The following is a 12,883-nucleotide window of genomic DNA, read 5'->3' as shown; positions in this document are numbered from 1 at the left end:
AAAAATAAAAAAATAAATGTGTAAGAGCCTTGTCAGCAGCTTCTCACATTCTGCTATTTACTTATTTGCCGGCTGTTTCTGTTTTCGTCTCTCCGTAGCTGAAATGCAGGCGATGCTAAGGCGACGACGTGAGCGCGCGGACGCACGCGCCGCCGGGGCCGACTGAAGGAAAGAACGCGACGACCACCCCCCCCCCCCTGCCCTGCCCCCACCCCTCCCCCACCTCACCGTACGATGCCCGTCCACCAGATCTCCGTGGTCCCGGCCAAGGAGACGGCAAGCAATGGGAGAAACTCCGGCAAAAGCAAGGACAGAAATAAAGATGAGGTGAGCGCTGATCTACCTGGCCTGTATTGCTCCTTTGACAGATGACCGGTTAAAAATATAATTTCACACTGGCATGTAATTATTTTTACTTTAAACCTTAGACCTCTCTGGTAGTATAAGAGCCATACTTTCCAGGGATTAAACTTTCAGTGCAGTATTTTCACTTGGGGTTGTGTATGGTGTAATTTATAAAAATCTGAATATTAATCGAGCTTGCTTCTGATTTGTGCTTTAGTGGTCAGCTCCATGACTGCTGTGGGGTGACCTGCATGTATATTGAGCCCAGTTATCTCACAAACTATGGCCCCCCGGCTAGGACCATCCTTTCCACGGTGTTCTGCATTCTGTGGAAAATAATAGCCGGATATGTCAAGTCAAAGTAAGGGCAAAACTGCATCTGCTTTTATCACTTGTCGGTAATCAGGCGTCTGCTGGGCCGGTCCTTTGGTCCTCGGCTTCCGTGACCTCGGGGCAAAAAAACTTGCTCAACTGTTAGGACTGATCGTTTCCACGGCAATTTGTCGGGGAGATGCCCGCAGTTTGCCTCCCTCCCTGAGCTCCCTGCTTCCTCACCTTTCTAGTTCCCCCTGGGTGACTTGTCTTCCACCAGATCATCAGAATGACGGCAGGTTACCCGTCTTCAAGGCACAGATCACAGAACACGGGAGATCACTTCATGGGGTACCTCCAAGGAGCATTACATCACTCGTACGCAACCCTCTCTCTCCCTCTAACTCTAAGGTGTTGTTTTCAGCATTTGGCTTCCATGCAGGGAAATTGATTTCTCATTTTTTATGCACTTTTTGTCCTCTACCAACAACTATAGCAGATAGTGCAGAATTTGCTGTGTTTTTTTTTTTTTTAAATGCTGACCCACTTGCAAATGTTTTCAAGTTTTCGATCTGTAAGGGGGGGGGGGGCAGAGTCTTCGGCAATTTGGTTGCGTGTCAGGAACAGATGGGTGAAAAGGATTTTATTCCAGTTTATCTGGTATTAACGACTTAAGACCAGGTGGCCTAACCCTACTTCTCGCAGCTTCTCTTCGTGAGACTGGAATGCGTTAAGCACTAAATAACACCTGAGCTGAATGCCGCTCGTGGCGTGCCTGTTGCTTGCCTAAAGCCGCACGTAAATGGACTGAAAAGGCAACACGTAGCTATTCTTCAAGAAGGAAAAAAAAAAAATCTCCTTATCTTAATGTGGACGCTTTGCAGAATTGTATTTCTCTTATACTGTTGAGCCAATTCTGTCAGGAATGCAGATGGTCTACAGTTTTGTCAGTAGCTGCCAAGGAGGAATAAAATCGTCGGAAGAAGCGGGGCAGGTGGTGCAGCAGCTCAGTACGTAGCGCTGATGATGGGTCTCGGATGGGGTTTGAATCCCAAATCTGCTCTGGGTGGGGATTTTTTGTTGCATGGTCTCCCCTTGTCATGCGGATTTCCTGTAGGTTCTCTGCCTTCCTCCTGTGGTCCAAAAACTTGTGGTTAGGCTAATTGGTGTCTCTATATTTCCTGTAGTGTTTGTCTGTGTTAGTCCATTGCAGGGCACATACACAATCAACCTGTCCGTGCTCTACCCGACCATATGCCCTATGCTTCCTTGAATGCCCCCCCCCCCCCACCCCTCCCCCGATGACCCTGACCTACATAAGCAGTTAAAAGTTGGATGGTTGCAAGTGCCTGGATATATAAGTTATTTCTCCCCGCCCCTGCAGAACATCATCTCCCTCGTAGCATGTATTTATATATGCATAATTAATTTTGTTTATAGAGGAAACTTTTGAAACGGCACAAACCGTAAGGTAAGCAGCTTATAGATGCCTGTTTGCAATTCTGATCGAATAAGGAGGTGAAATAAATTAATGATCGATGTCACAGTTTATTTCCCCCGATCTATTTGCATATTATAGTAACGGCATCAGTCACGATCCCACTGCGCCGTCTTCTCCTGGGGTGCGACGCGACCATGAAAACAATTTTCTTACCCACGGAAATGACTTGCGAGCCTTGGGGAGAAATATGAGCTGGCGTTAAATTTAAGACCATTGAACGATAATGGATAACTGCGTGGATTTTTGCGGTGCTTCTGAAGAAGATCCTCGTATGGGGAGTGTGCGGAGATGTGTGGCTTATATTTTCAGAATGTAGTGTAAGTTCTGCGCTGTGACGGTACTAATAATGAGATTGGTGTTTTACGGCACGGACGGGCGGTAGGCGCGGTTTGGGGTCAGACACCGTGGGTGGCCCCTTAGCTTCACTTGACAACATCAGCCTCGTCCTCCCAAAATTGCCATACTGCCGATAGGGACTGATGCTTCTTTGGAGTTGGGGATAAAAAGCAGGGAATTTAAAATGAGCTTCTCAGCCTAATGATGGGTTGTTTAATTTTTTTTTTTTAACCCAAATCCGCTGCGCTCTGATATGACTCAGTGGTTACATCATCCCGTAGCTCTCCTATGAAACACACATTATTATGTACCAGAATGAGCATCGTAAAGCACTGGCCGAATTTATAAATATAAAAAGTTGTATTCGTTAAGTCCACTAATGTAGACCATAATCTCATTCACCACATTATCAATCACAGTGATTAATTAAGTATTAATACATGAAAGGAAATTCTTGGTGTGCTCGTATGTAGAAAGTGGGTAACAGTACAGCCTCCAGAGTTGTGGGTTTGAATCCCACTGGAGCTTCGTCGAGCTGTGACGTCTTCTCCAGATCTTCATTGTTTTCCTTCAGATATTTTGCTTTGCTCCACAGTTCAAGAACATTCAGTTATATTGGTGTCTCAAAATTGCCAATACCACCCCCCCCCCCCCCCTCTTATTTTTTTAAATTATTGGTTCAAATTTTGATTTGCTAGAGCGGCATGGTGGTGCAGTGGTTGGCACTGTTGCCTCACAACGGGGTTTGAATCTCCACTCGTGTTCCGTGTGTGTGTATAGTGTGAATTTCTTACTCTGGCATTATGGGGTTTCCTCCAGGAACTCTGGTTTCCCCCACACAGTCCAAAGACATGCTGAGGTTAATTGGAATTACCGCATTGCCCGTAGGTGTGCATGTGTTAGTGAAAGGAGTGTGATTGTGTCTTGTGATGTTCCCTGCCTTGCGCCCATAGGCTCCAAACTCCCCTGCAACCCTGAAGAGGGCAAGCAGTTACAGCAAATGGATAGGTGGATTTTTATTTGACAGGAAATTGGCAAGATCACACCCCCACATGTGATGTCATTTTTAAGCCCACACTGTCCACATTAAGGAACAACAGGATGTAACAGTAGCATGTATAGTCTGAGAGATATGAGCAAAATCATTATGTCCTCTACAGAGGGCAAAAATGAATTGATGGATCTCAGGAGGATATTATGCATGTATGTGTGAGCATGTGTGTCCTGTGATGAACTGGCATCCCAACCCATGGTGTCCCCTGCCAACTGCCCTCCGAATGCCAGGACTCACTTTGACCCTACACTGAATAAGATAGATATGGGTGTTATATGGGTAGATATGGGTGTTAAAGTAGGAATGTCTTTTCTTGTTTCTTTTGAAATTACTTTTTCGAGCTTTTGGCATTTGCATTCAGATCAAGCCAAGGATGACGCACAGAGGAGCCGGCTGGACATATTTAGCCGTCCAAATGAATGGAAGGCAGTGCGGTGACTCGGGGTCAAGCGCGGCGCGGTAAACCCCCGACATCCATAATGCCTGCTTATCCGATCGCGCTGTCCGTATACTCGAGATCCCCCAGCTGCCCCGCGCTTACCATACATTTCACCTTTGATTAATGTTCGCTTGCCCACAAATACAATTGACAAGCATAAAACTGCCCCACTGTGAGTAATTTAAGCACCTCCCACAGGTATTGGCCTGGCATGTGCACCCTCGCAGCGGCTAGTCAGTTTTTGCAGAAGCGGTGCAAATATCCTGCTGAACGGATATTTATTTATTTGTTTGTTTGTTTGTTTGTTGCATTTCTTAATGTCTGTGCCGCAGTTCCCCGAAGGGCTCTCCATGACATCAGTCCCCGTTCTGCATCTCCGTTTTTGCTCTATTCATCATCTTTGGATGCTTTTTGTTTCCAACCATTTAAATACCTGTTTCAATTTCGCGGCACTTTCCCAGTCAGTGTGATTAAAAGCTACCCGCTCTACGTCTCATTAATGAGGAATGTTTATTGGGTGACGCCTTTGGGTAGCGTGTAAGATGATTGGGTAAAAATGGCCACGCGAGGAACGTCGCTCAGTCACGCGCCCACGCGGGTTGCTCCAAACGCCAAGGTTGCTGACTTTGGTCAGCTGGCTGGCGTGAGAGGCACGCATATGTAAACGCATTTACATATATGTAACAGTTTTACTACCTTGTAAATAGTCTGTAGGGTTTGCAAACTATCCCAACGCTTTTAATGTAGCTAATTTTAGGTTTATAATAGAATAATATAGAATTGCCATAAGATTTATTGCATGCTCGTGGGGAGTCTGTTAGCGTGAGTGTCACGCCAGATGCGTGAGAGTTGGCAAGCCTGGAAACAACAGGATGTGACCGCCTTTTTGCTTTATTAACATCGACATCCACGTAAGATGCCTCATGGTTTCCCTAAGGGAGGCTTATTTTCCAGGTCTTATTTTTTGTTACCGCGTTTACTTTTATTCTGTTAATTTTTCTTTTACGCGTCACTCGCCTGCCCGAGGACTTACTGGCGACTGCCACGCGCGACCCGCGCGCTAATGACTCGGTCATTTCCGAGCGCGCGCCGTATGGCGGCCGTTCGCGCTTCAGCCGAGCAGCTCTTACGGCTGTAATCAAACAGCTTTTACCCCGCAGAGGTTTGGGGCCGTTAAACTCCGCTGAAATGAGCTCGTACGCCTTTTTATCCTGCGGTAATTTAAACGCCTCTCCACTGGTGCCAACAGTGTGAGGATTTTTAATTAATCAGACACGCCGTCCTGTGTCTTTCTAGGGCAGCGATCCTGTGGCGCCTCACAAACACATTTTGATTCAATCAGACCCGAGACCCTTAAAGGGCATAGTTAACCTATAAATAATGCCAACTCTCTCTTACGCTACATAATTTCCTTGTGTGTGGCTGAGAGCTCCACTGTACTTGAGTGTCCATGCAAAATGTGCTTTCCGTAGTACTTTAGAGAGGCTGCTGGTGTTTTGTTCGGGTTTCCAGTTTACTGTGAGACCGTGTTCTGAATAAGAGGTTGGATGATATAGTGATCCCTGTATCCTTGTTAAGAGGCTACGTTCTTGGCAGTTGGTCATCCGGTTAAGGTCAGTGCATTTTGGGCTTTGCAGTACAAGTATGTACCTTCCGTAGAAGGTCCGGTGTGAATGGTGTGTGGTGGATCTGTACAGCAAGGTGAAGTATGTTGATCCTGGTGCGTGGGTAGGGTTCCTGCTTTTGGGCAGCAGATCAGGGATCAAGTCCCTCTCCTTGGCTGTACTTTGCAGCCAGTACTGGTGGAAGTACTTTTGGTGCCCTTGACAAGCTCCACTTCTCTGCCCCCCTTGACAAGCTCTGCCCCCCATGCAAGACAAAGTGAAATTGGCTTGCAGAGTTGGTACCTTAGCTGGTCACATATATATCCTAATGCGCGGGTGCATTTTATTTTTCCTTGAGGTCCAAATTCCGTCAACGATAAAGGCAAGGTCCACTGCCTCACAAAAAATATATAAATTCTGGGGGTGTCCATTGATTCATTGATTGTGTAGTGTGGATTTAATTGCCTTTCGAGCATCTGCAGTTTGAGTACCCCTGGTCTAATAGGTTGATAGGCATTGTCTGCAGTGATATTGCGATGATTTCAGTCTGTAAATGCTGAAGCATGCAAAGCACGGACAGAAGTCGCATTTAAATCGCCATCCCTGGTGAGTGGGGAAGGTGGTGACTCTGAAATATGTGTCTTGTCGTGAATATCTGTACGTGTTGTCAGCACACTGTCTAAATTAATCCTGTGAGATGTGCATCATTGGAGAAAATAGTGAGAATTAGAAGTAGTGAATGCATTAATAGTTTATAAAGCAGTCGCCTCTCTTTGAGTTAATTCACGGAATTCCACGCTGCGGCACTTATTTTCCTATACGCGTTATTGCCACGGAGGCATTATAGAAGAGTTAACGGTCCGTGGGAACACCAAATCCGGTCCAAAGCCTAGGATGTGGACAGCGGATTCAGTTCAGCTGAGATAAGATGCCAGATGCCTTTGGCAGAAGTGATGGTAGCTGAACTTATGGAGAATCACTTATCCTACTGTGAAGTGCTTTTTAAGAATGCTTTAAAGCATGCTGTATGCAGTTGTTGTGCATAATTGCTGTTACCGGTCTCTGGGCATCGTGTAGAATGTCGACAGCCTCCTTTGATGTTCAGGCAGTGAGCTGAAGGCTGTGGCGGAATGTCACGCCGGAGCGAGACGTTCCTGCTTATTCGCTAATGAGAACGCTGCTTCGGACTCGGTCGGCCTACTCACCGTCCTTCTATAGGGAGTGCCTTTGAGGTACAAGGTTGCTAGACCTGGTGCGATCATGCCTGTTGAGGAGTATTGTGCCGTACAAGGGAGTGCCAGGAGCCCACGGCGAGCTAACAGCCTTGAAGAACAAGAAGACTGCCGTCAGGGATCCTGGAATCCCATTCGTCACCGAGGCTCTGCGGCAGCGCTGAATAATTGCTTCCGCAAATAGATGGTCCGTGGCAGCTGCTGCTTCCCGAAAAGACCTTTACCGAATGGCGTCCGCTGATAAGTCGTTAAATTTCAACCGGTAGTTAAAGTCTAATTACAGTCCATATCAGACTTCTGGGCCAGGTGGGTTCAGCTAAAAGCTTAATGGCAAAATGATGTCATGTGCCGCGTCGCTGGGGTGTCCATTAACCCAGCAGGAGCTGGCTGTAGTTCTACAGTGCGCCATAAATAAAATGACAAAAATGCACACTAGGGGGCATCCTCAAGAAGTTTTAGCAAAATGACTGGGTTTGTTTGTCTACCAGCAAACAGTAGATATAACGCATTGTTTAGTTTTTTAATTTTTACCTTTAAAACAGACTATTTTGTTAATGCACTGTTGATTAAAGACTTTTCTTAATTTAAGCCTTGTTTCATCAGGTTAATTATTAAATGGACTATATATTTTGATCTCTCTTTGCATGCCACACTGATGGGGATTTGAGAGACAAGTGGTCCTTTTTTGAGCTGGCTGCAAATATCACTGTGGGCCTTCTGGGACTGGGGGACAAGACTGAGAGCCTGCAAATATTGTCTTGTCTTCTGAGCATGCTCACAATCAAGCAGAAGTACCACAATAGCCAAAGCAATACTATTTTAGGAAAAAAAAACATTAATGGCTGGGGGAAGGGGAGACGTGAGTGCCAGAGACATTAAAAAGATGACAGCTGCTCATCGGGTTGGGGAGAGGGATGTATAAAGATGTGATTATGACTTGATAACTGGGTGAATTGCCCCCCTTTTAAAATGGTTGCACGTAGTCCACGCATTAACAAGGTTGCAGTCCGTGTCCACGTTCCTGGGCCTGCTGTCGGCTCGTTAGACGGCTCAAGAGGAGCGGCCAAGAGGCATCGCAGCAAGAGGCATCGCACCTAATTTGGCTGCGGTCCCAAAGCTTCAGAGAGCGGCAGAATCCACACCGAAACCGGACACAGGCGTCAAATTAGCTGTGTTATATTAGCGTACGACCTTCCATTGAGTTAAATTCTCATTTCCTTTCTGCAAAGCGCAGGTATTCCTCTGATTACCTGAACCTGGTCTGAATAGCTCAATAGCTGAGTAGCTCTGAGGCCTTGTTTGTCCCATAACGCGTCCTGATGCTTTAAGAACATCATCTGTCAACTACATATGCTAGTTCTGCCTGATTAAAGTTATGGATGAGCAAATATATCGTGCGCATGCACAAAAATCACATCGCATTTGTCGCCACTGCTTTGCATTTGCAGCCACTCCACCAACTTATTTGACACACTCTGCTGGTAGATAAGTTCTATGTGGCTATGGTTTATTTCGGGTCATTTTATCTCCTTTGTTTTATAAATATCGCGATGTGATATCGTGCAGCCCTAATTAAAGTCATGCTTCTAGAGTCTGGCTGTTCTAAGCTATGCTTTGATCTGGTTTGGTTGAAAGTCATGAGTGTTACTCATAAGCGTTTGAATTGGGTCATTAAGCTGTAATTTCCAATTATACTTCTGAGACACCATAACATATAAGAATAGTGAACTTTTTTATTCCCTTTTAATCATCCAATCACTCATCACTTATTCAAGTCTACGGAACATGGCATGGCAGCGTCCTGGATGGGACACTTGCAAACTCAATCACAGACTCCAATACACCTAAATGTATGTTTTTAGCCTGTGGGAACAAATCAAAGTAACCACAAATTACACTAATGTAGGGTGAACAAAATCCACAGAAAGCTGCGGATGAGATTCAACCCCCCCAGCCATGGGGATGTGAGGTTCTACCTTAACTATTGAGCCGTCAATAATTCAGCTAGTAAAATAGCAGTTGTGCTTCTTTATTTTTTTATTTGAATGTCACTGTTAAACGTCAGGCAGCCTCCACAGCACAGTGAGCAAGCCAAGCGATTCCTGTGACATTTTACATTTTCATTCACCATATTAATGGTGAAATGTGATTAGTACTGACATTTAAAGAAACGGGAAAAGGTTTGTCTGATTCACGAGAAATGCACGATAGAAACATTTCAGTGGCTAAGCATCATTGTTAAACTTTTGCACTCTTGCATTAATGTGTTATCTTGTCAGTCAGAGTTGGTAAACAAACCTAAAACCGGGGGAGGACTTGTGAGTTGACGTGGTATGTGAGACTATTTTCTGATAAAAGTGGATCCAGGCTTGTGTTAAGAAGTTTTGGAGGGAATCTGGCTTGAAGTGATTAGCAAACCACTGACGAGCTACAATGTGATCTTCTGTAGCTATAGAAACCTCGGCCACCCCATCCCCCAGTTAAAATCTGTGTGAAGTATAACTGGTTTTAGCAGGTGTCCCTGATTATCACAAAAAAGAGGAAGGGTAAAATGTTGAAGTGAGAATTACTTGAAATGTGTGCAGTAAAATATTTAGCACAGTGATTCTCTGTATTGTTTAGCTTTAATCATTAGTAATCAGACTTTATAAAATAATTTTCATAAAAATTAAAAAATATTTCTTTCCAGCTTTGGATACAAGGTAACAGTTGTTTTGTCTTTACTGTTGTAATTTGCACAAAGGTACCTCCGGCTTTAACTAACTGTAGTTGACACAATAGTGCTCAATAAGATTTGAAGGGAACTAGAGAAACAAGACTCTTGAGTCCAAATGAATAGAGTCCAAGGCAATGGAATTTTAATACATCATGGACAGGGCCTGTGAGCATTTGTGATGATGGCTCATTGTTCATTTCGACTGCAGGAGAACAATCAGTTCTCCAGGGAAACCACTGTTTCTCACAGCTCCAGCCAGTTCTTATTTCGGAGATGCATTTCTGCAGCTAGCCTCGTTGCTATTTGTTAACGTTTTAAGTGTTTATAATTAGCGTGTTTGCAGTGTTTCTTTCGTGGTTCAGTGGTGTACAATTCACACATTCTCTCGGTACAATGCATTCTCATAAAATCAACCGGTGTGATACACGGGGGTGGGTGCCCAGGGACCCTGGCCCCCAGCTGAAAGCTGATTGACCCACCGAAGTGCACCCTCCCGTCACTCATCAATTCAAAACATATCAGTGGCTGCTGATAAGGTAAGCCTCTTTGTATGAATTACAGCCCTTCTCATACACCCCCCCCCCCATCTTAAAAATACATTTCTAGAATCGCCCCTTATGATTTGTCTTCTAACCATTCATCCTGAGCAGAGGGGCCTAGAGCCTAATACAAGGACCTAGGCTGGTGAACACCTAGAAAAGGACACCAGTGTGTTACAAGGCACTTACACACATCATCAGAAAATTACAGAACCTAGTCTACCTGAAGGAGGAGACCGAATGAAGTAGTGATGTAAGTGGCACAGATATAGAGCATAGGTTGGTATTTTAACCCCTAACCCTGGACACATGAGACAGCTACCCACTAAAGCCAAACCATTTCTCTCATTTGCATAGTTAAATTAATTTTCCAGTCATAAGTAATACACCTTTTCTTAGTGCCGGTATTTGCACGTCAGTGACTGCCTGGAGCCGGGGGGGGGGGGGGGGACACCACTGACTGAAAGTGATACACTGTTATGCACCAGCGGCATGACGGCAAAGGAAAGGCGCAAAATCACCGAGAAAGTATGACACTGCAGATAAGCTGGGGCAGGAGCTGAGGGGGATGCTGGCGTGCCGAGAGCCAGCTGCCAACGTGCTAACAGCCCGCAGTGCTCAAGGCTAGCTTGCTGAAATTAATACCCAACTTTGCTCTGCATACGCGCACATTGTTAAACGATAGTAAACAGCCAGAATCTCTTTGTGTTATCGTCAGCGCTCCTAGTTACAGTACCAGTCGAAAGTCTGAGCTTGTTTTTTTTTCCCCCCCCCATGAATATGCAAAAAAGCACAATACAGATATATGTAGTGGAGATACGTTCCGAAACCTGTCTCCCTATCTTGAATTCCTCAAAACGGGCATCATTTACCGCGATAACCGCTTTTGAGACACGAGGCATTTGGCTAACGAGGTGCGGCAGGAAGTTACTCCACACTGCTTCCCATCTGCTCCCCAGCAGTTCTCAGAGACTTGGAGTACTTGTGGGTTTGCTTTGCTTTGACTCTTCTGTCCAGTTTGTCCTCAAGAAGTTTTATGGGATTAAGGTCTGGAGACTGGGCAGTGGATAGAGTTCTGTTTCCCTTTCCTTGTGTTGCTGATATCTCTTGCATGGCTCTTTAGGTGTGTTTTGGATCATCGTCTGCTAAGGTATGAAGAACCGTCCTCCCAACCTTTTGAAGTCACGTTGATTGAGATTGCCATGGATTTGGTAGAGATCACCAACTCTTTAACCAGCAAAGCAACTCCACACTTGCTCCTACCTTGCTGTATGGTGGAAACCACACGTGCTGCATTCGCATTTGCACTCACTTGGTGTCTACGAGATGGCTGGACCCATACATTTCAAAAATTTGCTAGATTTTTACATGAGAGTGACTTCGGGTCGTCTTGATACACAGACGTATACAGTTCAAACCATAGATAATTATGGTTTCAAGGAGGTGACCTGATTGGTGCTGTACAACCAATTAGGAAGCTTAGTGAGACTGATTTCCTCTGTGCAGTATTTACCTACATAATACCCTGAAGTGCAGTACTGTAACCTTAGTCCCTAAATGATAAAAGCCTTTAAAGTTACAAGCTGTAAAATACAAGATGATGGTTCATAATCTCCATCCTTTTTAATTATAAACTCCCCTGGACATAAACACATAGACGCTCACATTGAGATGGCGTTAAAACGCGTTTTAATCTCTAAAGTTATATAGGTCAGATTAATATTTTTTGCCGTCAGTCATGACCACGTCTTTGAACTGAGCCCGGCGTAGCTAATTGGTTTAATTTGACATAGCTGCTTCGAGGCACGTCAGCTGCCAACCCGTATGAGGCTTAGCCCACATTTCCCCATGTCAGTATTTATTGATGTGGTTCTCTTAAGATATGGGGGCGTGGGTGGGGTAGTTTTTTTCCATGCACTTTAACTTTCATAAATTCATTTTTTTTTTGTGGGGGGGGGAAACAAGCTTCAGTCGACAGATGGGGTGTTAGGTACTGAAGGCAGATCCTTTGCACAAAGCCGGCGAAGTTGCTGTGAGCCTGTCAGGGAATGATTGGCAGCAGAAGGATAGACAATTACGGCAGCGATGCCCCGCAGGTCCTGAGCTTCGTTTTCTGTGGGCAAGGGCCAGCAACGATTGGCTCGCTCTCATTGTGAGGTTTACAAAGGCCCCCTCTTTGGAGCACCGCAGCGCTTGATTCCGTCGATCCAGAGGCACTTCGCGAATCACCCCGGCACTTCCTTCGAGACTAACTTGTTGGAGGAGCCAGATGGAGACTTTACGACACGGTTTGAGGGCTTCGGAATAAATTAATCTCCCTAAGAGGTAAAAGAACCTCTAAAGCGAAGAGGCATTCGAGTGTGACTTTGTGGTCAGTGTCGTCGTCCCCCCCCCCCATTGCTGAATCCTGCAAAGAATTTATAGTACTGAAAGGCAAGGCCCTGCAGATTGCCTATCTGAAGAGCAGCATACCTAGATTTTGTTTTGCTTCTGGTCTTAAGCATAGGACAGATAATTCAAATGTGAGGTTGCCGTCCATAGCATGTAACTCCATTATCCAATACAGCGACACAATGAGACATCCTGCGGAGCAGCTGATACCCACTGTGTGTGATTACAGATAAACAACGATTTGGGGGCTTGTTAGTAAACAGGTGCCTTCTACATGGAGTAAAATGGCGTCGTCCATGTAGGCAGACCCATACACCCATGCAAACTGGTTTTATCCTCTCAGGCCGGGATTGGCTGGCTTTCTGCTGCGTACACCAGCCAATCCACTTGACATAAATTCGCCCTACTTGCCTT

General features: G+C 45.3%; 1 protein-coding gene across 1 annotated transcript in view; it reads left to right on the top strand.

Moving 5' to 3' along the window:
* Positions 1-205: 205 nt before the first annotated feature.
* The window catches only part of marchf1 (membrane-associated ring finger (C3HC4) 1), a 31,296-nt gene continuing 18,618 nt past the window's right edge, over positions 206-12,883 (top strand). Inside the window, exon 1 of the mRNA XM_023799356.2 lies at positions 206-327. Within this exon, the coding sequence (XP_023655124.2) occupies positions 235-327 (93 nt within the window). The 5' untranslated portion in view covers positions 206-234. The remainder of the gene's footprint in view (positions 328-12,883) is intronic.

Source organism: Paramormyrops kingsleyae, chromosome 25, assembly GCF_048594095.1.
Source record: "Paramormyrops kingsleyae isolate MSU_618 chromosome 25, PKINGS_0.4, whole genome shotgun sequence".
Classification (NCBI taxonomy): Eukaryota; Metazoa; Chordata; class Actinopteri; order Osteoglossiformes; family Mormyridae; genus Paramormyrops; species Paramormyrops kingsleyae.
This window is presented reverse-complemented; position numbering and strand designations above follow the sequence as displayed.